The 27,304-nt window shown below is 44.2% G+C and overlaps 1 protein-coding gene across 4 annotated transcripts in view; it reads left to right on the top strand.

Moving 5' to 3' along the window:
* Positions 1-27,304, top strand: part of Apba1 (amyloid beta precursor protein binding family A member 1) — a 213,393-nt gene that overhangs the window by 128,311 nt on the left and 57,778 nt on the right. For all 4 annotated transcript variants that reach the window (XM_075973723.1, XM_075973721.1, XM_075973725.1 and 1 more), the window contains exon 2: positions 12,275-13,544. In XM_075973723.1, the coding sequence (XP_075829838.1) occupies positions 12,345-13,544 (1,200 nt within the window). In that variant the 5' untranslated portion in view covers positions 12,275-12,344. The remainder of the gene's footprint in view (positions 1-12,274; positions 13,545-27,304) is intronic.

Consider the following 27,304-nt stretch of genomic DNA (forward strand, 5'->3'; position numbering starts at 1 on the left):
TCCAGGATTCCCCAGGTCTCATTGGCACCTTTGAGAGTCCTTGAGCAGGTGGTCCTACTGTTCCTGCAGTGGAGGCTGGAGCACTGAAAGAGGGGGGAGCTGAGGGTTAGCCGGGATGCCCTTGAGGGTTACCTTTGAAGGTACACTGAAATAGGAAGGGAGGGGTGAAGATGAAGGAACGGGGAGCATTGCAGTTACTGGATGAGGGGGCCAAAGGACCCGAACTTGGACGGCCATGCAGATTGGAGGAGACAATGCAGGCTAGCCTCCTCGAAAGGTGAATGGCTGGTTACATGATCCGCGGTTCACTCACTCATGAAATCTCAATCTTCTCTTGTTTAGAAGGGAAAATTCTGGACTTTTGTTTGGTGAGCAGTGCAATGGCCCTGTAAACACAAAGCTGTTTCCAGAACTAATTTTTTTTTCTATTTCCCTTTTTTAGGTTAAATATTTTTTTTTATCAATTAACCTTGTTCATTGACAGTTTCAGACATGGATGCAATGCACCATGCTTCCTCTCGTCTCCTCCCCTCTCTTATTTTCCTCCCACCTCTGTCAGCGTCTCTGCAAACCACTTTCCTACACTCGACACTTTCATTTTGTTTTGTGACCCACTGAGTTTAGCCAAGACCATCTGTGTCGCCATGGGTTTGGAACTATGCACGGGACTCTGGAGGGCCCACCAGTGGGTGTGCAACTGAAGACAATGACTCTACGTCTCCCAGAATTTATCATTAGCCAGTCTCAGCAGGGAGATGTAGGGCTCCATGAGACCACTGCTATTCATATCTGACTATTGACATGGCCAATGTCATCTAGTTCCAGCAGGAAGATAAGAAAAGTGTCAAAAACTTGTAGCATATTAGGGTCTCTGGAGCCTCCCTTCACAGCAGCCCATGTAGAGGTCTCACACCTGGTAGTGGCATTTTTGCTTAAAACGCATGGCTTCTGGAACCAGCATGTTCCAACCATGTTAAGTGCCTCCCTTCTATCTTTTAAATTTCATTTTTGAAAACTTTTTTTTAAAAAAATTAAATTATCTTACAAAGTTATAGGTTTCCTTGCAGTGTTTTCTTATATACGACATTGGGTTTCCCTTCCCCTCCCCACCCCCTTTTCCCACATCCCTGTCTTCCTCCCAACGTAGACCCTTTGACCCTTAGTAGTCTCTCTTCTATTTACATTTTACACGTGTTCTATAACCCTCCTCACTTCTTTCCCTTCCAGCTTCTTTTTCCCCTAGCACAAGCCTCTTTCTGGTTTCCTTTATACACAGCCTCTCCCAAATACACATACACATACACCTATGTAAATTAGAAGCTTAGAAACTAGGCTCTGCATGAGAGAGAATACGAGGATAATTGTCTTTCAAGCCTAGATTGACCAAGTATAGTATTTTCTAGTTTCATCCCCTTTCCTGTAAATGCCATAATTTCCTCTTTCTTACAGCTGAATAAAATTCCATTGTGCGTACACATGACACGTTCTTAATCCATTCTTTTGCTGAAAGGGATCCAGGCTAACACCATTCCTTTGAAATTGGGGGCAGAGCAACAGTAAATTTGGATGAGCAAGTATCTCAATATCTCTGTGGTAGGATACAGAGCCCTTTGGTTATATGCCGTGGCATAACAACCTCTATGATAGTTGTGTCTTAAGCGTTTTGAGAAACTTTCACATTGGATTCCAAAGTGGTTGCAGCAGTTTAGACCCCCACCAGTGTGAATATGGGGTCTTCTACCTCTTAACCTCATCAGCATCCTTGTCATTTGTCCTCTTGGTGAGAGCCATTCTGACTGAGGTGAGACACAGTCTCGCAGTAGGTTTAATTTTGCATTTCAGTGATGGCTAAGGATGTTGAACACTTTATAAAGCTTTTTATTGACTGTTTGTATTTCTTCTTTTGAGAACTCTGTGTTCAGTTCATTAACCCATTTGAATTGGGTTATTTGTTTTCTTTTCTGTTTTTTTAGTTATTTTTATAGTCTAGATATTAATCATATGTATATATGGCAAAGATTTTCATCCAGTTTGTAGGGTATCCTCTTGCTCAGTTAACTGAACACAAGGTTTTTAAGGATCAAGGGTTTTTTTGTTTTGTTTTTTTTTGTTTTTGTTTTTCGAGACAGGGTTTCTCTGTGGTTTTGGAGCCTGTCCTGGAACTAGCTCTTGTAGACCAGGCTGGTCTCGAACTCACAGAGATCCGCCTGCCTCTGCCTCCCGAGTGCTGGGATTAAAGGCGTGCGCCACCACCGCCCGGCTCCAAGGATCAAGGTTTTTAAGATGACTCCATGGGTAAAAATATGAGCCATATTAATTTTTTTATTTCATTTCACGAGGTCCCATTTGCACAATGCTGGCCATATTTCTTGAGCAACCCATAGGTTTTATTCAGAAAGTTCTTCCTTCCTCTGCCTATTATCTTGAAGTGTTTTCTCTGCTTTATCCTCTAATGGTTTCAGGTATTATGTTAAGATCTGTTATCCACTTGGGGTTGAATTTTGTGCAGGGTGGATATCCAGTTTCCCAGCAATATTCATGTTATAAGGAGGCCGCTTGTTGGTTCCCAGCTGCACAGCCCCCAAAAAGTCACACAGAAACTGTATTATTTAAAACATTGTTTGGTCCATTGGCTCTAGCTTCTTATTGGCTAACACTTATATCTTAATTTGACCCATTTCTAATAATCTGTGTATCACCACGAGGATGTGGCTTACTGGGTAAAGTTCCCGGCTTCTGTCTCTGGTGAGGCTACATGGCTTCTCTCTGAGTCTGCCTCCCTTCTCCCAGCATTCTGTTTAGTTTTCCCTGCCTACCTAAGTTCTGTCCTATCAACAGGCCAAGGCAATTCCTTTATTCATAAATGGTATTCACAGCATGCAGAGGGGAATCCCACATCATATTCATATTTGGGGCATCTAAGACCTACTCTCTTTAACCAACACGGTCAACGAATTTTGATGGATTTCCAGATTACCCAGGAATCCTTTTGAAGGGAAAGAAGTTTTCCAGCTTTCCCTCTTTGTTTCTTTCCCTATCATCTTTTGGTTAAAGTGACGAAACAGAGCTGAACTGCCTTGGGAAACTGACTCAGTATGGGATTTCTGGCTCATCAAACTCAGACTCAAGTCATCTCCCTTTTTGCTACATAGTAATTGCTTAATGGATTTTGTTTTTAGGATTGTGAGTGAGGACCTTCCTGCATGCAAGTGTTTTGAATCACCAAGGTTAGTCAGTGCTTCCCAGATTGGAAGAGCAGGTGAAAATATTGTTTGTGTCCAAAGGACAGTAGACCCTCTGCTGACCCCTTCCTGACACGTGAACAAAAAAAGAAATCCAGAGACAAGAATTTAATTTGAGTCTTTGTAATTAGGGTCATAGCTGTGTTCTGGTTTCTGTCTGGGGAAGGAAAATGAACGGAAAACTAGGGGGATTAAAGAAGAGCGAGTTAACTGGCTTTCTAATGAGCCAAATAATTTGTAAAAGTAACAGTCGCAGTAAATCTGAGGTGATGTGGTCTCAGAGGAAAGATTGCATTTTAATGAATTACTATTCAATTTTCCTTAGCTGGAAACTCCCCCATCTCCTTCTCCTCTCACAGTATAACTTAATGAGCTTCTGAGAAGTCACACAGCAGAACCGAACTGAGAGTCTTATTATCATCTGTAACTCTATGGTCGTGGCGATAGTGGGGTTGGGGTTATTTCTGTACAAAAGAAATACAGCTAGATTGGCTGTAACTGGTAAGTTAATATTTTTGAACTGAGTGTAACCTAGCAGAAATCATAAATACCATAGGGGTTGGGAAGGAAGTTGGGACATACAAAAAGGAATGGTTACAGGAACTCCATACCAAGATCCTCTAGCCATCTGTAAATTATGGATTATATAGATATGTTTGATTTTATACCGGAGGCTTTTCACAGAAATTCGTAGCAGCTTAATCGGCTTTGATTTCCAGACACTATCCCTTGAGTTTTCTGTAAAAATTGTAAAATCTCCCCTCTGACTTTCTGTGGTTGCCTGGAGCTTATCAAGTGTATTTTATTGGAATCAGAATGATGAGTGATTTGATCATTAAAGTGATGCAAAGAGATAGGAAATAAGGAGATCTGAATAAATTTAGAAACGTCTTCTTAACCAAAGGCTGGGCTGTGATAGAGCTTTGTGGTTGGGATGACTAAATTCCTTCTAGTGGGTAAATTGATCGTGCTGCTTGGTTAGCATTCATACTGATTTCAAGGTGGGATGGAAGTAAAGGGCCTGAATTTGCAGAAACGGCATGGGGGTCCATCCATCCAGCTATCTTCTGCACCACTGTTTCTCCGCTGAGGATAAAGCCTCCTTATGAAAGACGGGGCCACTGACAAAATATATTTTCTTTTTTTTTGTAGTTTTTGTGGGTCTCTCTCTCTCTCTCTCTCTCTCTCTCTCTCTCTGTGTGTGTGTGTGTGTGTGTGTGTGTGTGTGTGGTGTTTGCTTATTTGTTTTTTGCTTTTCAAGACAGGGTATCTCTGTGTAGCTTTGGAGCCTGTCCTGGCACTCAACTCTGTAGACCAGGCTGGCCTCAAACTCACAGAGATCTGCCTGCCTCTGCCTCCCAAGTTCTGCCATTAAAGGTTTGGGCCACCACTGCCCAGATGACAGAAGCTATTCCTAAGGCTGCCCTTTTGAAGGAACGTCAGAGACGACCAGTCTTTAATAATTGTGGCAGTGTGCATCTTTATCTTTTCATAATAGATTGGCTATTTTCTAAACATCAGAAAGTAGTAAGAGATAAGAACATTGAAATTTAAAGAACCACTTATAGCCAAAAATTTCGAGTGATATATCTGGATGGTGCCTATTAGCGAGAGAGAGAGAGAGAGAGAGAGAGAGAGAGAGAGAGAGAGAGAGAGAGAGAGAGAGAGAGAGAAGAAAAACCAGATATAACTAACTAGGACTTTAGAATGTTGAAACTTATTCACTGGCAGTTTCAAAACCCTTCAATTAACTTAGAAATCAATTCCAACATGAGTGCCTAGAGTGCTTTGAACAAAGGCAGTGCCCTCAGACAGGTAAGTGGAGAGCCTGCCAAGGTCACCATTCTAAAAGCGATTACACCAATTTAAATGTTTGTTTAAAAAAATCAATTGCATTACTTTCTGGGCTCAGTGTGATGAACGGGAAGAGTGCCGCAGAGGGCCGGCAGCTCCAGTTCCAGCCCTTTCTGCCCCCAGTGACCTTGGACTATTTATTTAAGCCGCCTGAACCTCTGCTTCCCTATCAGCAGCTGGGGATAATCATTCCCACGGAGAGGGTTGCGAGAGAATTGGAGAATAGGAAGCAGTGTGTACAGGTGGAGCATGTGGCTGCATTGTTTAGTGTGACAATTGGTTATTATCTGATGGATTTATATACTCCTAGCCTTATTTCTTGATGGACTAAAAGAGCCCTGCTTGTCTTCTGCCTGTTAGGAAAGTAGAATATTAATAAATATATCCTGTGCCCAATATTCATATTAATACTGTTTTAATTTTGCCTTTTAAAATTCTGTATTAACCTCTTAAATACTGATTGTGGAGTGCTCAGAAAATGCTCCAATAGACATCAAGTAGTGGTTTCACTGAATCTGTTACTGTTCTATTACCATCTGAAGAGGTATCATCTATACGATAACCCTATTCGGTAGGTGCTATCATTACGACTGTTTTAGAAACTATAAAATGCGGCGTTTGCTGCAAGTTATTCAAAGAAGTCAAAGCTGGGAAGTAATAAAACCTGAGCCCATAGCTGACCTCGTGTATCCTAAGCCTGTCATTTTGATTATTGCAATACCATATTACATAGAGTAAATGATGGGGTAATCTTCTAGAGGCTTGGTAGCTGAAGAATGCCAAGCACCACTGATTTTCAATATTTGTAAATACTCCTTTGGGAGTAAAAAAAAAATCAAATGTGACTAAGTATTACGATATTATAGTGAGACAATATTCTGGTAACTTCAGAGTCCATAAAAAAACAAAGCTGCTCCCAAAAATGAGTCTCCAAGGTCTTTCAACAAAGGTAATGCCCTTGAGACGTATAAGTATAGAGTATACCAAGATTGGCTGCGAAGGATCGGGTACCCACGCTGGGCAGGTATTAGAAGACATATTTGGCCGCAGCTGTGGGTGGAAGTTCTGTCTAGCTGGCAGTCCACCTCTAAGGTACATGACAGTCTTTGCTCATTGCTGCCCCATCTGTGGGCATTCTGAATAGAAGGCAGGGCTAAGGTCAGGATTGAGTTATGAAACAACCCCGTCAAGGAGGGTCAAATGGCTTCCGTTGAGGTGGGAGGAGTAACGTGGAGAAGAGACCCAGGGGAAAGAGATTGAAATATCCCAGAGAAGGAAGGTCAGGTGGCCTCTGTTCTGCTGTGAGGAAAGAGGTAGCAGCTGAGATCCTGGCAGGCTTCTTATGCCCACCAGGCTTCCTATGTGAATTTTCTGTGTCAGTTCCTGGAATGTATATAACCTTGAAGGGGGGGGCATGTCATGGAACCAGGGAGAGAGAGTGGAGCCTTGTGGGACTTCTCATTAGAGTTTCACCTGCCTCATTTTGACTACAGCTGTACTATCTATAATATTATCCTTGTTGTTGAGTGGGCTAGCTACTGTGACTCATTTTGCCATCTGTTAAGATTTATACCTACCTGAGATAACAGCTGGGTACCAGTAGGAAGTAGATGGATACTCAAATCAGGTAATGTACAGAGACACAAGAACTTAGTTTCGGCACTACTTATAAAGGCGTAGCCAGTGTGATTCATAAGACTAACAGGGAAGGGTGGGAGCCCTCGTGTCTTAAGAGTTGTGCCCTTAAGGGTTGACATGCTCCTGTCAGAGATGACCTGAGAGAATGAATACCCCAGCCTCAGACTCCTCCGTGTAATCAAGTCACTCTTTGTTGGTCAAACAGAAACTGAGGACTAGGTAACTATTGGAATGTCCAAAGGGGCTGGCCTTGAAGGGCACAGGCAGGCAAAGCAACAGAGTGGCTCTGGACTCTGGAGGGGACAGTGAAGATGTATAGCCACACCTTCATCTGCAACCTCACATTAACTGACACCTAGCTCTCAGCAGCATACCTTTCTTCAGGTAGTCACCCGATTCAGAAATCATTTCAGGTCCCACCTTCACGGTCTCAGGTGCAAAGATATGAGGCAGAACAAAGTATTAATTGTGCTGGAGCGAGATAGTTCTGTGTTGGGAGTGTTTTTCTGACCATGTGAGCTATCTAAGTGAGTTTAGAAAGGAGAAATGCATTTACATGTCCATTTTTAGGCTTCCATTATAACTAAATTCAACTTCCAAATGAATCAAAGGTGCTTTAATGAACCCTTGTCTTCTTCATTCTAGTCTTTTATGTTAGTATTGTAAACAGATGCATTATGTTTAAAGGAGATGGCCATGCAAGGCTCTTGAGATGCTTTGAACTCCCTACCCAATGTTTCAAAACTGATCTAACTCAGGAAGCGGGGAAGCTTGTAAGGGGTAGGGAATACATACGTATTCTTACTCTCTCATCCTTTGTGCAATATGAGAAACACTAGGAGCTGGGGAGATAGCTCAGGGGGTGAAGTCCTTGCAAAGACATTAGCACTGGGGAAAGTAGAGACAGACAGATGGCTGGGGCTCACTAGCAAGCTAGCCTGGCTTTCTTGGCTAAGTAAGTTCCAAGTCAGTGAGAGACCCTGTCGTTAAAAAAAAAAAGAGAGAAAAATAGACTGCACCTGAGGAAGGCCCAAGATTGTCCTCCGACTTCTATGTGCTTGCATATGCATATATCCATGCACAGCTGCACACTGATGAACACGTGTGTGAGCACACACACACAAGAACTGTTAATCTCAACATATACAGGATACTCCTATATCCACCCACATGCTGCATCCAAGGCATAATCCTGTTTAGTAACCACAACTGTTTATTACTATGGATATGAATCTATATCAGGGTGATATGCTGCCCTTACCATGACTGACAGACATCATTTAAATAGTGTGTTATGTGTGGGTGTTAAGACAGACTTCAGTCTCAAGAACTAGGCCTTGAGTGCCAACTCCAGTGGGGAAAGATAAGCAATAGGCATTAAATGCTTTGGAGATAGTTATGTAAAGATGGAGTCTCTCAAGGCTAAGTGAGGGGACCCAGCCACTTGTGCTGGGCAGGCACAAGAAGGTAAGTTAAGCTTTAAGGGATGTAAATGTAGTCTGACCCTTTCCCAGAGGCACCTGGACACAAGCATAAAAGTTTAAATAAGCACATATGTAAAATCTCCTATATAACATATGAATCAAAATTTATTTTTCCATTTCAACACCCATGACACCTTTAAGTTTTTCCCTGCATCTGCATGACTGTCACCACCCTTGACAAGACACACACACATACACACAGAGACACAGAAAGACAGACACACATGCGTGCACACACAGAAACCTGGGTGTTAGAACTTGATTCTTGTTCTTTTATACATTCTGTTTTGTCTGCAGCCACACCTTCCTTCGAAAGCTACTTTTGAATATCTCAGAAAATAAAAGACAGTCAATTGATAGTGCATGGCAACAAGTTAAGGAAAGAAGAAAGTGACATTCCGTCTGCCCTTCTATCAATCTCAAATTGATCTTGGCCAACAATATCAGATACCTGAATATGGCCTCTGAATCCTGAAATTCTATAGTCTAAACATTCTGCAGCAGCAGCAGAATGCCTTCCTTTTGTTTATTTTCTCCAGGCTGTGAAACATTCCTGAACTGAGAACTGGAAGTGGTCTGTGCTTTTCTTTCCACTGGCGGCCTGCAGGCTCTCTCGGTCCTGCCGTTCTCCTCTTCGTGCTCAGTACCCACAAGATGAGACGCTTCTGCCTCTGTCTCACTGGCCCACAGCCCTTTTATAGCTAGAGTGAAGGAGTTTCCTTAACCACTCCTTCTTCCTTTGTTCCACCTCTTGAGGTGTCTGGACAACTATCAAGGTCCCAGTTGGATGATAGGGTCTTTCTCCTAGGCCTGAGCTCTTGGATGCTGGTGGACTCATGTAATACACGGGACTTAATGGAACAAGAAGGTGACATAGGAGCCTCCATTATTTTCACTATGGGCTCCTTCCATGTCTTGAACCTATTTCTACTTTGTATTTATCACCGGATAATATAATTACTAAAGCTGTCTTTAAAGGCCAGGATCATGTCTTCGAAACATTTGAATCCTCTTTGTCCTATATAATGTCTGTCACGTATCCAATAAAGGCCAGTGGGGTCCACAGACTCAAATGTGGGAGAATGTTATATCACTAGCATTCTTTAATGGGGGATATGTTCTATTATACTCAGACTACATGCTTTTCATGGTATTCCCACAAAGAACTTTCCTTATCAGGGTTTGGTATAGGCACCTGTACAAAAATTCCATTTTTGTTGAATCTGCTAGTCAGATACAATTTAAACTCAGTGCAGACTAAACTTCCTTTGTAATACCTCAGTGAATAGAAAAGCCTATTTTCACAGAAAATAGTGGCTTTGTCAGTTCTGTACCTGGTATTAAGAACTGTTAGCCATCCAGGTCATTGTGTTTCTAACGTTGACCCCCACAGCCAGGATGCTTCACAGGGACAGCACCCAGGGAAGCCTGTTGTACTCCAGTCCACGGAAACTTGTCACATGGCCATTAGAACTGGATTGGTACACAGGTCAATGCCTCTGTGAAGTGTTGGTTCTGTTGTCTGGATTTGAGCCCTTGTAAAGGAAACAGGTACAGTGACTTTGTAATGTGTTGAATATTTGCTCCTTATTTTCCACGTTCTACTGGAGGCCTCTTCACCAGGTGTACCTTACGACCAATACTTGATTTTCTATTCCACTTAATTCATCTCTGTAAAAGCCTCAGTGAGAACTATTCTCGTTTTTAGGAAACTTTCTTATACTCTGGCCACAGTTACTGTTCTCCGGAGTTTAATGAAAAGAGTCCACCATTATTTTTTTTAAGAAAAGACTGACTCTGATCTGGAACTCTTTTCAATAAGAGGGCTGTAGGTTTGATTTGGTAAACCATCATTGCTTTCTAGCACAAATCAGTTAGGGGTGGATAGGGTCCCTCACAGTGGCAGCCAGGATGTGATGCTCTCCTTGAAGGCAGAAGAGCCTCCCTTTCCACTTGGTCGGTCATAAACATTGGGATGGAATTCCTGTGGCTATGGTGAGGAATTGGGTGAAGTATAATGAATGTTGATATTAAGACTTGATTGGGTGTCCCTATCTTTCTGGGGCTGTTACATTTAAGAGCACATCCATCCCTTTGTGGGAAAGACTTAACAAAAGAACATGACGAGAGAAATCCAAACATGCTATTGAACCCATGCCCTAGTTCCTTTTCTGTTGCTGTGATAAACCACTCTGGCCAATTCAATTTGAAGAGAAAAGGGTTTATTTCATCCTACAGCTTCCAATCCATCACTGAGAAAAGTCAAGGTAGGTTCACATTGCAAGCGATGAAGCAGAAATCCCAGGGGAATACTGTTTACTGACTTGCTCAGCCACCTTTACTATACAACCCAGGTCTACCTGGCTCAGGGATAGAGCGTGCCCATAATGGGATTCCCCCCCCCAGCATCAATTAGCAATCAAGAAAATGCCTCACAGACATGGCATTAGGCCAATCTGGTCTAGGCAATTCCTCAGTTGAGGTTGTCTTCCCCCGTGACTGGATTGTGTGAAGTTGACAGCTGGAGCTAATTATGACAGCTCATTTACGATAGATTTCTGGAAACCCAATGAATCCTGTCTAGTCTCTTTGTTCATTATACTCTTTGTGTCTGTTTCTATATATGGTGAACAGGCTGTGCTTAAAAGTGTGTGTGCGTGCGTGCGTGCGTGTGTGTGTGTGTGTGTGTAGTGCGCACACATGGGGGTTACGTTCCAGTACACATACCTGGAGGCCAGCCACTTGGAAAGCTCCTAGGATCCACCTGTCTCTATCCCCCAACGCTGGAGTTCCAGGCACCCACAGCCATGCCTGGCTGTTTTATGTGCCGGGTATTTGAACTGAGGTCCTCCTGCTTCCATGACAATTGCTATCTCCCACTAGAGCCATCCACCCGTCCCTTAAGAGCTACTTTTGCGATGAGAGCTAATAAAAAGTTGGAATCAATCTTTCTCTCTAACTGCAAGTTTCCTCACAAATAGGTAGAAACCTACCCTACCCATACTTTTTTGAAAATTAGCCACTCTAGTTTCAGATACCATGGCAGTCACAGAATTACCGAATTTTAGCTCCAGGGCACATGGAAAGAATTCTAGAAACTTCCTTCTTTGTGTATTTTTCAGAATTCTGGTTTCTAGGAGAAAAGTGCCTCTGGGTCAAATGATTTAGAGAAACCCTAAATTTTCTAATCTCCTCCCCTTGGATATTCACAGTGAAAAGTTATCCGTCAATCAGCTGGTCCTAAGGTTATTTAACTAGAGATTCTATTTTTCTGTGCTCATTCTGCTTGTAATAAAAAGAACCTGGTGTCTTTGTGGAGGACTAGAAAGCTAAACCCTTGTAGGGAGTAGAAGAGCCAAGGGCCTCTTGGTTCCCAGGCTCTCCAGAAAGGCTGCATCTTTACACTCAGCAATAACGTCAAAAATATTCCAAGATGATATGCCCCCCTCCCCCGAAATTTATTTAAAGAGTTGCTTCTAGCCGGGCGGTGGTGGCGCACACCTTTAATCCCAGCACTCTGGGAGGCAGAGGCAGGAGGATCTCTGTGAGTTCGAGGCCAGCCTGGTCTACAAGAGCTAGTCCCAGGACAGGAACCAAAAGCTACGGAGAAACCCTGTCTTGAAAAAAATAAAAAATAAAAAGAGAGAGAAAAGAGTTGCTTCTAAATTATCTAGTATCCTAGTTTTGAGAGATTTATCCTTGAGCAGATGGGGAAATGTGCCAACTGGCCCATCCAATTGAGCAATAATACTCTATCTGTAAACCTCAGAAAACACAACCTGAATAGCATGAGGAACAAAGTTACGAAGCTCTCAGTCTGGGGGCTTGGGAGGGAGAATGCAATAAGCAATTAAACAAGTAAACATGTAATTACAAATTGCAACACGTGCTTGAAGACGAGAGTACTGTCAGATTAAGCTTAAATTTGCAATCGTGTCTTAATTGACCCAGCTTCCAGAAGGGATCAATAGCGGGTGTTTTTATGTCTCTCTTGATGCTCAGCTCCTAAGTTACGTTTTGAACCACACAGCAACCTCTCTCCTTGTTTCTTTGCAGCCCCCGTGGAGCAAAATGAGAGCGCAGTGAGCCAGCTCAGTCTCTCCCCAGCCATCCCCCGACGCCCACCATGAACCACTTGGAGGGCTCCGCGGAGGTGGAGGTGCCCGACGAGGCGCCAGGAGGGGAGGTGAACGAGTCCGTCGAGGCCGACCTGGAGCACCCCGAGGTGGAGGAAGAGCAGCAGGCGCCCCCGCAGGCCGCTGGCCGCCACGGCGCGGTCGAGGACCCCCGCGCGCAGCTGGCGAGGCAGCAGCAGGAAGAGGAGGAGCGCGGGGAGAGCCTGGCGCGCTCGGCCAGCACCGAGAGCGGCTTCCACAACCACACGGACACGGCCGAGGGCGATGTGCTCGCCGCGGCCCGCGACGGTGGCGGCGCCTACGAGGCGGAGCGCGCGCACGACGCCGAGGATGAGAGCGCCTACGCCGTGCAGTACCGGCCCGAGGCCGAGGAGTACACGGAGCAGGCGGAGGCCGAGCACGCCGAGGCGGCGCACCGCCGCGCGCTGCCCAACCACCTGCACTTCCACTCGCTGGAGCACGAGGAGGCCATGAACGCGGCCTACTCGGGCTACGTCTACACGCACCGGCTCTTCCACCGCGGCGAGGACGAAGCTTACGCCGAGCCCTACGCCGACTACGGCGGCCTCCAGGAGCACGTGTACGAGGAGATCGGGGACGCGCCCGAGCTGGAGGCGCGCGACGGCCTGCGCCTCTACGAGCAGGAGCGCGACGAGGCGGCCGCCTACCGCCAAGAGGCCCTGGGCGCGCGCCTGCACCACTACGACGAGCGCTCGGACGGCGAGTCCGACAGCCCAGAGAAAGAGGCCGAGTTCGCGCCCTACCCGCGCATGGACAGTTACGAGCAGGAAGAGGACATCGACCAGATCGTGGCCGAAGTCAAGCAGAGCATGAGCTCGCAGAGCCTCGACAAGGCGGCCGAAGACATGCCCGAGGCTGAGCAAGACCTGGAGCGCGCCCCGACGCCAGGAGGAGGACACCCCGACAGTCCCGGGCTGCCAGTATCTGCCGGGCAGCAGCGGGTCGTGGGACCCCCGGGTGGCGGCGAGGCTGGGCAGCGGTACAGCAAGGAGAAGAGAGATGCCATCTCGCTGGCCATCAAGGACATCAAGGAGGCCATCGAAGAAGTGAAAACCAGGACCATTCGTTCGCCTTACACTCCCGACGAACCCAAAGAGCCCATCTGGGTCATGCGCCAGGACATTAGCCCCACGAGGGATTGTGACGACCAGAGGCCCATGGATGGGGATGTAAGTATGAATAGGTCCAGGCTGGCTGGACTCCAGGCCCCGGGGAGGGGAAACTTTAAGCTCTGTGACCTTATATGTCTGAGAAACGATTTTGTGGGTAAATGGTCTGTAGGGGCGCTATGCACCTCCCCATGGTAGTTGAGCCCAGTGTGGTGCCAGCAAGAGGCTATTAAGAGCGGACCCCACTAATCAGACACATAAGGCATCCCTGTGCCTTCCAAATGGTACCTAGAGGACTTGTTGAGAGTTTTCTTGGGCCAATGCCCACCCCACATTCCCTTCTTGGTGCTCATTGAGAAAGTCTGAACTTTCTCAGTGGGGTCCTAGAATGTGTATCAAGTCTGCACTGAGTAAGAAGAGACTTGGTTGGAGAGGCGGTTGGCAAAAACGCCATCCTGTAAGTACAGGATCTGGAAGGGTTGCTGAGATGAGGGAACCCGTGTGAAAAAGAGCAAGGTGTGTGGACGTGGGATGGAACGGTGGTCCCGTAGCACAGGTGGGCATGGGATAAAGTTTTAAGTGGGGACCAGCCTGTTCTCAGGTGTGTATGGGCACCTGGGGAAAGGAGAGTAACTCTACCAAAGTCTATATGTGAGCTTTTTTTTTTTTCTGGTTAATCAGCAGTTCAACCTAATCACACTTCAAAGACAAAGAACGACAATGGAGAGCATCTGTGTCAAGCCCTGTCGTGAACGCACAGGGCATCAGAGAGTCAAGACAAGGGAGGGGGTTCTTTGCAGCAGGCCGAAGCCTCAGTCAAAAGTGGCTCTGAATTTTCTCAACGTTTTTCTTTTTAAGAAGGGCAGGATTCCGTGTTATCCCGGCTAACAAGGTCCAGGGTTCCGCTCCTGACGCTAGGCCTCAGTTAGAGAACCATAGCCGTGAAGCTATATATTAAAGATATGGACGGCACTATGGCCTCTTTCACGGGAATTCCCCTGTCCTGTCAGGTGTTGTGTGGCGTCCCCACCCTCCCCAACACATCCACATACACTGTGACTCCCTGTAGCATCCAGTAAGCTCTAGTCGCGTCACCGAAGGTACGTTTTCTATTTAAAACCACCTGTGCTCCGCTGTGAAGCGCCACAGGCGGAGCTGTGGCTGCCTCTGCCCACATCTTATTTGCCATTTTTGGAACTGGAGACCGTGTCAAGCTCAGGTGTCACAGTCTGTTGAAAATAAATCAAGAAGACTAACCTTTGTCCCCCCCTACCTTGCTATAAAAAAAAATGCTTTTTGCTCCAACTGTTCCTTTTCTGTACTCGTTGGTAATTTCTAAGCAATTTCATTTTCAAATCGAGCTTGAAGTCGGAGAAGGGTCAAGAGGTTAAATTCAGTTTCATTTCATCTGGTCCAGGTGCTGGCCTCCTCCATCAGCATCCTTAGCCGCATAAGCTCCTTGAAATGACCTGCTAACCACTTGACCCTGGAGCTTCACTCTGAGCTGCCAGGATAGCTATTGTTCATTTCAACTAGGAGGACACTTTGAGACACTTGTGTAATGTTCTACTCAAAAAATATTATAAAATGCTGAATGATACTTAGGATCCCGTACCATCAGAGATTTATCTTGATGCTAAGGAATCGGTGAGGAGGGCTTACTGGGGTATGAAGGGTTAACAGAGAGCAAAGCTAAAAAGCCATGCCATAAAATATGCCCCCATCATCCTTAAGCTGTTTGGATCTGTGGGTCATATTTCATCTGCCATGCTGTATTTATAGGAAAGACCTTCATTTGCTCCCTCTTTGATGGTATTATTCCACCTCACCTCAGCTTCAAAAAAGTATTTACTGAAATCTCATTCCACGCATGCTGTCACAGAAAATGGAAAGGCACTGTTGAAACCACTGTGGTCTGCAGTCTGCAGCAGTCTTGTTAAAAATGCAGATCGCTACCCTTCTGCCTAAAGCCCAACACCTGAGGCAGAGCCCGCTGATCTGGGGGGTTGTTTTTGTTTCATAAATCCTCCCTGAGATCGCAACTGTATAAAAAGATTGAGAGCCACTGATTCGAAGTGGGGGACTCATTTAGGAGCTGTGCATTTGAGAATTTCTTCAGTGAAAGTCTGTAGCACTGCGGTTATGGTCTGCAGAAACAGAGGGCCCTGAAATTCTTAGTCCAAAGGCCACAGTGTGTTAAAAACAAAAAGGCGAAATCAGTGCAGAGGAACAGGTGGTGGGTGCGAACAGTCAGACTGCCAATTAGCAGAGGTAATTGCTAACAGCTACCTCTGCTTTTGACAGGCCTGCCCACTCCCCTGTAACCCCAACCTTGTACATATAGAACAAGCGGGCATTTGTTTGCTGGGGCGGTAGACAGAATGAGAAGCAAGGATTGATTATCCACGACCACGTGTTCTCTTTCCTGAAAAGACCAATGGCTTGGCACCAAGTGAAAACTATTCTGAAGACCTGAATTTTGGTCTAGTAAGGACCTTCTATCTTCTGGGTATGTTCGAGAACTTCCTTCCAACCCCTCAGTGGAAAATACTGATGGTGAATGACATGTTCTGAAAAGTCCCCTGGTCACCGACCTCTCTCCAGGCAGCACAGCCATTCAGGGACAACTGCTTTGCCCTCAGCCAGCATGGTGCATGCTGGGAGATTCGAACTACTCTGAATGGTGGAGCATGCTGATAGCCGCTCACGTTTACCCTCTCCTAAAACTTTATTAAAACAATGTCCCGATGGACACAGAGATCCCGATGGGCTTGGGTAAGTAGAAAAGTGTTTTGGAGATGGTTTAGCATACATTATCCACCAGCACATAGAACACTAATCAAAAACCAATTCTAACAGCTCCAATTTCCTTTGGTTATTGGTCTTTCTGAAAACAGTTGCAAACGCAGAAATGTAGTGCTGTATGCATGCAACTGAGCTGGGAAGAACATAGGCCTGGTCTTCAGAATGCAAACACTGGATGCCAGTTAACCAGAAGTGCATAGTGAAAAGGACGTAGACTTTAAAGCTTATGGTAGAATCTATGAATAATGTCTAAATCTGAAATGAAAGCGAGGCAATACAAATACATTACCTCTGAAGTTGAGAGTAAATGTGGAAGAAAGTTCCAAAAGAATTGAAAAACAGAGCCATGAAGTGAGGAGTGGCGTGAAAAAGAATTTGAGTTTTGCCCTAAGCTGCACAGTATGATTTGACTTTGAAAACTATATTTGTGGATTTATACAGAAGCGGTTCACTGAACAAAGAGATTATCTCATTGCCCTGTTTTCTTGAACAAAAATAGAGAAGGGCAAATGCTTCTGTGTGTTTTGTGTTTGATTCATAGGAAGGAAAGGGCTTCTTGGCTGGCTGCTGACCTCTGGTAAGATGGTGCTCTGTTCCAAGCAGTGTTTGCATTAAGCATGCACACTTTTGTCTGGCTGGCATTGCAAACATAAGAATAAGAAACTACAACAATTAGGTGGAGATGAAGGATTTGCTACCCATAGAACACTAGTGGACAATAAAGAACCAGGAGAATGTGTTTAAAAGCCACGGGCTCGCAAGTGTATTTAGAGTTCGGAAGCCTCAGAACCGTGGTGAGGAAGAAAGCAGCAAGATCACTCACTGCAGTGGGAGTGATGCATGCTGGGGCCGAGTGCAGTGCATGGATTTCTCCAGAGGCGTGAATAATTATGTCAGTTCAGAGCTTTGCTTTAAGGATGCGATGTTCTTGGGAGCTGCCTTTTACCAAGGTGAAAGCCCCACAGCTGCAGCGCTTACAGGCTCATCTGCACCTTTAGATGCAGTGAAGTGTCAGATCCCAGCAGGGAGTGGTGCTCCGTGTAGAAAAACTCAGTTGTCAATAGTAACAGCAAAGAGGAGCCATTTTTCTGTGAACCATGAGGACCTGATGTGACCAGGGTAATTTTCTTTAAAGATGTAATAGTCTTAACTGTTACGTCTTCAAAATGAAAAGGCTTGACCTTAAACTCCCATTTGGAGAGCAAATGCTTCATTTCAAGCGTGACAAGAGCATAAGGGGATGGAGGATGTTTGCCTTGTTCTCTTCTCTTAGACGCACGGTGTTACCTTCAATTATCTTACCTCATCTCTAGAATTTCACCTGTCTGTTGAGTGTTGGGCAAGCCCCCGTGCCTGAACGCCACCTGCCTACTGACAACAAACCACTGCCATGTCGGAATCGCTGGAGCAGAATCCGTCTGATGACGGCCCAGCACATCTCAAGTGTCCTGGATTCTCCATGCTCCATGGAATTAAAAAAAAGTTATGGGGAACCTTTTAAGAAAACAAAAACAGAGGCTTTAACTTCTCTTCACCCACTCCCAAGAGGAATCTTTCTGTCTGAATTGTCTCACCGAGACAGTTTGCATGTGAAGCCACGGGGAGAATATAACAGGATAAGCAACAGGAGAACAAACAGCCAGTTTGGGCTGAGAAAATTTTGCCCCTAGAGTTAGCGTACAAGGCCACAGTTCAGGAATGTGATGGGCTCACTTAGGAAGTGGGGGCTCAAGAAACTGCCCAGAATGCTGTAGAATATTTGTGTCCTTCTCTCAGACATGTCACCTGCAGTACTGTGTATTAAGTGGACTGGGGAGAAAGGGGAGGTACAAGGAGAGCAACTGCATGTGTACCCTGGGCCGTGCAGTCCTCCACAATCAAGAAGCATGAGCTGTCCATAAGTGGGATCTTCTTTAAACTGAACTTTCTTCTCAACTAGAAGCATAGTTGGCATCGTGCTCTTAGTTGGAAAGGAGTTTCTCAGTATCCGTAAGATGTTTGCCGATGTGAAGTCCTCTCTGAAAATGTGCTGTGCGGATCATGGGTATGGTGTGTTGGCTCCTCCTGGAAGTTACAGCTCACGATGTAGGGTGGGTCACTGGCAAACTGAGTTAGTGCGCTTGGCCTCGGTGTTTCTCCCCTCACCCTCTCTGCACTAAGGTTTCTGTCTGCTGCCTCCCAGCATGCAGATCCTCACCATGCCACTTGTTCTCGTCCCTTCCTTCAGTGACCCTGGTTCACAGCTTCTGCTTAAGCAACAAACCACCAGCCTTTTAAAAAAAAAATCCAGGACTATGCTAATTAAACTAACCTGCTGGTCAGTGAAAGTGGAACATGCACCACCCCCTTCAGGTAACAATTAGTTTATTTTGGCATCTTGTTCCCCTTTCAGAGACCAATACACAAAATATTTCGAGGCAGGAGGTTGTTTCGGCATTAACACTGCTTAGGCAGTCGGAAACCAGACACCTTCTGGCTGACAGGGAAGCAGTATCAACATTCTGGGACATAAAGGACTGTTATACCTGCCCTGATCGCCTGTATTCCTCGCCTTCTTTAATTTTTCATTTCAGAAAACTGATGCAAGAAAGCTGTGGAGAATACCCCAGCTTCATCTGAGTCTCGGATGTCTTGATGTTACCCCCCTCCCTGCCCTGAGTTCAGCATCTAACCTTTAAGGATTTCGCTTTTTCTCTTAACTGTTGCTAGGAGACTGTCAACCAAGGTCAGATGCACATGTTCATTAATTAAGACTCATTAGCAGCACCTTGCCCCATTGACCTTGCTTCTGTGTTGTTAAGCCAACAAGGACAAGTTAAAAGGAATTGTATCACTGCCACGGATCCTGTTTCTGTGCAGGATTCCTGTGAGGTGCTCAGATCTCCACCTGCTCGTGATATTCTGGCCAGCCACAATATTTCTAGCACCAGATAGCAAGGGAGGAAGTTGAAAAAGTCAAGCAGACACAATTTAGGATGACGTTGTGTTCTGTTAGCGCCTGATTTTCACAAGCGGGTCAGTTCCTTGCTGGGATGTGTGTTCTTGGGGAGCGGAAGGATGGCCTTTGGTTGCTCCTTTCTCCTCACATTTATATCTGAAGAGGACTAAACCTCTCATGCTGGTCCACTGACATGCTATGAAAGAGTACATGCGCCAGCTCACTCTCCATTATCTTCCGGGGTTGACTGCTTAGATGAAAAGGACAGACAGATCCTATAGTTCCAACACTGCAGAGGCTTGGACAGATTGTAACCATGGAATCTGACACAAAGGTGGCAGAAGTGGGTTCCAGTTTATTTATTCAATCAAGCAGAACTCGTTAAGGAAGGAAGCCTGATGGTCAGTCACTTTCTATCACTCTGAGAGCTTGGACATATATAATATTGCCTGAATAAGAAATAAGGCCAAACCAAAGGCAGTGATGTTCAATGCTTTTCTTTTTTAAAAAAATCTTATTTTTACTATTTTTAAATTTATTGATAATTTTATGCACATGTATGGCCAAATTTGAATCATTTTCACCTTCCCATTACCCTGTCTCATGGTCTCTTTTTTCCACTAAAACTCTATTTCCAAAAATTCTTTTCTTGTACTTTGTCTTTTTGGGGTTTTTTTTGACCCACTGAGTTTGACCATGGCTCCTTGCAAGAATATGAGTGGTGGAATTATTTCCCAGAACATAGGCAATTTATCAACGGTTATCGCTGAAGAAAATGACACTCCCACCCCGAGCACCCATTAACTGTGCACAGTCCCTCAGAGAGCACTGGGACCTCCTGAGCCCTTGCCCCATGCATGGTGAAATAGTGAGGGCCCAGTCTTACAGCCAACCTTGTGCAGGTGACCATAGCTTCAGTGAGTTCCGAAGCCCAATAGCCACGTCATGCCCAGAAGGGCGTGTTTCACAGCCCTTCTCTCTAACCTCTGGCTGTTACATTCCTTCTGCCCAGTCTTCGACACTGTTCCCTGAGCCTCAGAGGGGATGTCACAGATGGCTCATTTAGGTCCAAGCACTCCACAGTCACATACTCTCTATCCTTTGACTGGTTTTGAGTCTATGTTGACTGTCCTGTACCTCCGTGTCTAACGTCAAAGGGCTCACAGAGCTCTGTCCTCTGGCTTTGCCAGCTGCAGCACGCTTCTCTCAGGCTGTCCCACACCTTGTCTGCAGCTGTTGTTGGCAGATATCTCAGCTCTGGAACCTCCAACATTAAGGGGTCTCCAGTGCAATCTAGGCTTTACTTCCACAGATTCAGAGCTTCCGTGCAGGGACTCCACTCCCACATGCCCAGCCTCAGCGGCTCTCCTTAACCTCAGAGGAAGATTCCACAACCCCTTTACTTCTGTATTTTTCATGACTCTAAAGACAGAAGCACAAGGATAATACTGACAAGTTTAGGGGGCCATGTAAAGTGGAACTTGGCCCTCTTGAATCACATTTGCAGCACCTTTCCCTTGTTGTTCCCTTTTGTGAGTAGAAAATTCCTCAGACTTTCTGTTTACAAGCTGGAAGCTCAGCTGGGTGGGGTCATTCCCCACTTTTGAGCAGGCCTTTCTTTAACCTCATCTCTTTCTGTGCAAGCCTTAGCTCCACCATTGAATGTCCTGGTGTTCTTTTTCACTTCAAACTGTACATTTTGTCTTTCTTTTTGCCTTGCTCACCCAAGACCCAAAGAAGATTGATTATAATAACCACAGGACAGAGTCGATATTAGGTTGTCTTGAAATCTCCTCCACCAAGGAAATCAACCCAATATTTTTATTTTATTTTATTTTTTTTAGCTTCAGGTAGATTCTTAGGACATGGGCAGAAAGCAGCACATTCTTTGCCAAAACAGCCCAAGAATGATCTCTCACTCAGTTGCCTCTTGCACTGGACATCCAGATCCACATTGCTCTCAGCGGTATTGTACTCAAGCTCCTACTAGGATGCCCTGTTAACCCCACTCAGCGGCATTCAGCTGCTTTCCTAGTCCAAAGTCCCAAAAAGATCTTCTATATCCCTCTAAAAACAAACAAAAACAGCATGGTCAGGCCTGACACAGCTATATCCCACTTCCTGGTACCAGCGTCTGCCTTAGTTACTTTTCTATTGCTGTGATAAAACACTGTGACCAAGGCAACTTATAGAAGAAATGGTTTCTTTGAGGCTGTGAGGTTTCAAAAGCCTCAACCCATTCCCAGTTCCTTCTCTTGACTTTGTGGTTGTGGATCAAGATGTAGGCTCTCAGATACTGCTCCAGTGTCATTCCTGCCTGAGTATTGCTGTGCCCACTGCCATGATGGTCATGAACTCTAACCCTCTGAAACCATGAGCGCTAAATCAACTCTTTCTTTATGGGTTGTCTTGGTCATGGTATCTTGTAGCACAAATAATAAAAACCCAGAGACAGATATTGGGGTTCAAGCGGAAGATCAGAAAAGCAAAACAGCCAAGCCACTAGAGAAATCTTACCTCTACCAAGGCTGGGCTACTGAAGACAGCTCTGAGCCTTTGTCTACTCCTGTTTATATTCTCCTTTAGTGCTGGGACTAAAGGCATGTGACTCCCTCAAACTGGGATTATAGGTGTCAGCCACCACCACCTGGACCTGTTTCTGCATTGATCTAGTGTACCCCAGGGTGGTGTTGAACTCAAAGAGATCCATCTGCCTGTCTCCCTGGGATTAAAGGTGTGTGACACTACTACCTAGACTCTGGTGGCTTAGTTTTACCTTCTGATCTTTAGATAAGCTTTATTTATTAAAACAGATAAAATATCACTATAGTATCTCATCACAGCCAACTGCAACCTATTACAAAAAGAAGCTTCTCTGATAAAAGATTGAGAGCAGCATTGATCTATAGGTATAAATGTGTTTGTTTAGAAAGCAGTTTGACAGCATGTCCATATATAAAACAATAGCAATAAGTTCTACCCTAGAGTCTATAACTCCCAGCCAGTTCTTCACCAGGTTTACAGTGCCAGTTATGGGTCCTTCCTGTGGAGCAGGCCTCAGATACAATCAGAAGGTTATTGGTTACCGCCATAATAGTCATGCCACTATTGCACTTTTGGGTCATCTTGCCAGAGAGGTTGTTATTGTGGCTTATGATGATTTTGATTGATGAATTTTCTCTCCAGAAGTTTGCATAGCACATGTTGGAACTATAAATGCTACCCAGCAGTAAGGAAACTTCAAGATCAGGCCCAGTTTGATTTCTCAGTGTCCTACAACCCAAGTGTGAAATGTCTTCAGCAGTAGGATCTTAAGGCCTAGTTCTGGTGCACAAGAAATGCATTTACAACGGGCTATAGTGTTTTGGGAACCTCTGGCTCAGTGATTCTCAGTCTTCCTAATGCCGTGACCCTTTAATACAGTTTCTCATGTTGTGGTGACCCCCAAATGAAAAATTATTTTGTTACTACTTCATAACTATAATTCTGCTGCTGTTATGAATTATAATGCAAATATCTGATATGCAGAAAGTCTGTTATGCAGCCCCCAAAGGGGTCACAACCCAGCAGTTGAGAAACGTTGCTACAGAGCCTCCATGACCAATATCACAGAGAGCTATATTCCTCACTTGGTACTAGGATTTCTGTTTAATAAATTAGGCTTCCAGAAAGAGCATGATCCACCCATGTAGGGTGTTTTTGTTTTTACTATATTTACAAAATGGTAAGTTTCCATGGAGATTTTTCATAACCGCTTGTTTTCATTAACTCTTCCCCTCCCCTCTCCTCTGCCCTATCCTACTACCCTGGTTCCCACTTAAACCTTCCACTACCACCCCTGTATCTCCTCCCTACTTGGATAACACGTGTTCTATCCTCCTGCCCTAGTTCAGTTTCATTTGCTGTGATAAACATCACAACCAAAAGCAAGTTGTGGGGAGTGGATGTGTTCATCTTACACGTTACAGTCCATCATCGTGGGCAGCCAGAGCAGGACCTGAAGCTTGTGAGTCACTTTCCTCCTATAAGGTTTCATTTTTTTTTCCTCTAGGAGATCCTTTCTAGCTTCTCCGTGTTTACAGGCATTTCTGTTAAAACATCTTACTCTGAAAGTCCATAGCTATAATCTGTGTGCGAGAAAAAACATGTGCCGCTTGTACCTCTGGGCCTGGACATAAAGTTTTCCATTTCCATCCGTTTTCCTATAATTCCTTATTCTTGCGGAACCCTTAGCGTCTTTTATGTATAGACTCATTTTCCTATAATTCCACTTTCTGGTGGAATCCTGAGTGTCTTCTATGTATATATTCCTTTTTGTATAATTCCATTTTCTGGTGGACCCTGGTGTCTTTCATGGATAGACTCATTTTCCTATCATTCTGTTTCCTAGAGGAACCCTAGTGTCTTTCATGTATAGACTCCTTTTCCTATAATTTCATTTTCTGGTGGACCCTAGCGTCTTTCATGGATAGACTCACATATGAAGAGTGGGCATCCTTGTGCTGTTCCTGATCTTAGTGGAAACACTTTGTATTTTCTCCCTTTAGGATATTGTTGGCTGTAGGTTTATGTCTTAGTTAGGGTTGTATTTCTGTGAAGAGACACCATGACCATGGGGACTCTTATAAAGAAAATTTAATTGGGTTGGCTCACAGTTTCAGAGGTTCAGTCTATTATCATGACAGGGAACATGGCAGCCTGTGGGCAGATGTCATGCTGGAGAAATAGCTGAGAATCCTACATCTTGCAGACAACAGGAAGTCGACTGACTGTCACACTGAGGGAAGCTTGAGCAAAAGAAACCTCAAAACCCACCCCCAAAGGGACACACTTGCTCCAACAAGACCACACCTCCTAATAGCGCCACTCCCTTTGGGGGCCATTTTCTATCAAACCACCACATTCTACTCCCTGGCCCTCTAAAGCTTATAGCCATATCAAAATGCAAAAAAAAAAAACTGCATTCAGTCCAGTTTCAACAGTCCCCATAGTCTCTAACAGTCTCAAACTTGTTTCAAAGTCTCTTCTATGACATATGGCAATCTCTTAATGGTAATCACCTGTAAAAATCAAAATTAAAAAGATCACACACTTCCAACATGTAATGGCACAGGATATGAACTGCCATTCTAAAACGCAGGGAAGGGAGCATAGCGAGGAAATGCTGGACAGAAGCAAGATCGGAAACCAGCTGGGCAAACTCCAGACTCTGCAGCTCCATGTCTGATGTCAAAATATGCTGCAGAACTCCAACTGTGTTCAGCTTTGCTGACTGCAACACACTTTTTTGTCTTGGGCTGGTTTCACTCCCTGTTAGCAGCTCTCCTCGGCAGGTATCCCAAGACTCTGGCATCTCTAACATCTGTCTCCCAAACAGCCCAGGCTTCACCTTCACAACTTCAAACAATGGCCTCTCTATAGGCCTCCATTCAGGGACATCTCTGACACATGCCTGGCCTCAGTGGCTTTATTCCATATCTCTTTATGGGGGCTGGAGAGATGGCTCAGAGGTTAAGAGCATTGCCTGCTCTTCCAAAGGTCCTGAGTTCAATTCCCAGCAACCACATGGTGGCTCACAACCATCTGTAATGGGGTCTGGTGCCCTCTTCTGGCCTACAGGCATACACACAGAATATTGTATACATAATAAATAAATAAATAAACAAATAAATAAACAAATAAATATCCTTAACTCTAAAACCAGAACCACATGGCTGAAACTGCCAAGTTCTGCTGTTTGCAGAGGCTGGAACGTGGTCCCATTATTCAGTTACGTCTTCACCAGCGTTCTGTCCTTCACTGACTATGCTTGGCTGTCCTGGAACTTGCTCTGTAGACCAGTCTGCTTCAGACTCAGAGATTCTCCAGCCTCTGCCTTCAGAGTGCTGAGATTAAAACCGTGCCTGACTACACCCAGCTCTAAGCTTTTCTTTAGTTTCTTTCCACAAGTTGGAAACTTAGCTGGGTAAGATCTTGTCCTGAGTTCACTACTCCCTCTACTCAATTTCTTAATCTCTTTATCTCCTTGAACATAGAATTAAACTCCATTCTACTTCCTAGTGCTCTTTTTCTCCTCACAATTTACGTTTTGTAATTTACCCTGCTCACTTTACTACTTTTCATTATAAATCCTCATTAGAGTTACCACTAATATCCACATGACAAATTCTATACTAGACTATTTTGAGATTTCTTCTGTCAGTTGAATTAGTTCAAAACTCTTGACTTTAGCCTCAGGCAGACTCTTTGGACAAGGGCAAAAGGCAGCCACTTTCTTCACTAAAATATCACAAGAATGATCTCTAGGCAACATACTAATATCCTTCTTCTCTGAAACCTCTTGAATGAGTCTCCAGCAGTTCAAATAATGCTTAGTACCTCTGTCTTCCATGCTCCTACTCATGGTGCTTAAAACACTCCACTGCTTTCCAGACCAAAGTATCAAAGTCCAAATCTCTCCAAAACAAGCACGTGGTCAGCCCTATCACAGAAATACCCCAGTCTCTAGTACCAACTTCTGTCTTTGTTAAGGTTTTTATTGCTGTGAAGAGACACCATGACCATGGCAACTCTTATAAAGAAAACATTTAATTGGTGTGGCCCACTTACAGTTTCAGAGTTTCAGTCTATCATCTTCATGACAGAGAGCATGACAGCATGCAGGTGGATGTCATGCTGGAGGAATAGCTGAGAGTCCTACATCTTGCAGACAACAGGAATTTGACCGACTGTCACACTGAGGGAAGCTTGAGCAAAAGGAACCTCAGAGCTTGACCTCACACTTTCTCCAACAAGGCCACACCTCCTAATAGTGCCATCCACTTTGGGGCCATTTTCTTTCAAACCACCACAGTTTATTATATATAATAAGCCTTTATTATGTAGACATATGTTGCCTTTAACTGTAGCTGGCATCTATGGAGATTTTATTATGAAGGAACGTTGGGTTTTTGACAAAAGCCTTTTCTTAGTCAATTGAGATAACCATGTGTTTTCTATATTTGGGTCATTTTATATGCTGAATTAAGCTATTGATTTATGTATGTTGAACCATTCCTGAATTCTGAAATGAAGCCAACCTGATCATGAATACGATCTTTTGAAGTGTTCTTGAATTCAGTCTGTAAGTATCTGTTAGGGTTTTTTTTTTAATGTCTTTGTTCATCAGGGAAACTAATCTATAATCAGGTCTATAATTTTCTTTTTTGTTATCTTTATCTGCTTTGAGTATCAGGATAGCAATTGCTTTGTAAAAAGAATTTGGAAGCATCCTTTCATTCTCTGCTTTAACAAAATTGTTTTTTTGAAGGTCTGGTAGAATTATATGATGAATCTTTCTGGACCTGGGATTCTTTTAGTTAAAAGGGTTCTTATTGCTGCTTTAATTTCATTGTTTGTTATAGACCTGTTTAGATTGTGTATCTCTTCTTTGACTTTTGTAAACCTAGAAAGGAATTCACCTTTCTTTCATATTTTTCAACTTAGTTGAGTATATATTTTTAAGGTATTGATTTTCTGAATCTCATTTATATCTATTGGAATGATTCCTTTTAATCCCCAATTTTATTTATCTCGTGTGTGTGTGATATGTATGTATGTTTTGTGTATGGTATAAGCCTACGTGTACATGTGTGTGTGTTTTGACATATGTGCATATGAAGGCCAGAGGATGAGATCTCGTGTCTTCCTTTATTTTATTTTAGTTTATTTTTTTAGGCCAGGTTGCTTATTGAATCTGAAGCTCTGGTGTAGCCTCCTGGCCTGGGATCCACCTTGACCAACACAGTGCTAAGGTTATAGGTACATGCAGCCATGCCCAACTTTTTTAAATGAGTGATCGGCTTTAAAGGCAGGTTTTCTCACTTTCATAGCAAGTGTTTTTACCTACTAAGCCATTTTTCTGGCCCCTTCCAATTTTATTAATTTGGGTCTTCTCTCTTTCGGTTAATTTAGCTAAGGGCTTGTCAATAATATTTATCTTTTCAAAGAACCAACTCTTTGTTTTATTGATTCATCATATTGGTTTTGATTTTTTTTGTTTTGCTTACATTTGTTTCATTAGTTACTGACCTGATCT

This window comes from Microtus pennsylvanicus, chromosome 5 (genome assembly GCF_037038515.1).
Source record: "Microtus pennsylvanicus isolate mMicPen1 chromosome 5, mMicPen1.hap1, whole genome shotgun sequence".
In the NCBI taxonomy this organism is placed as follows: domain Eukaryota; kingdom Metazoa; phylum Chordata; class Mammalia; order Rodentia; family Cricetidae; genus Microtus; species Microtus pennsylvanicus.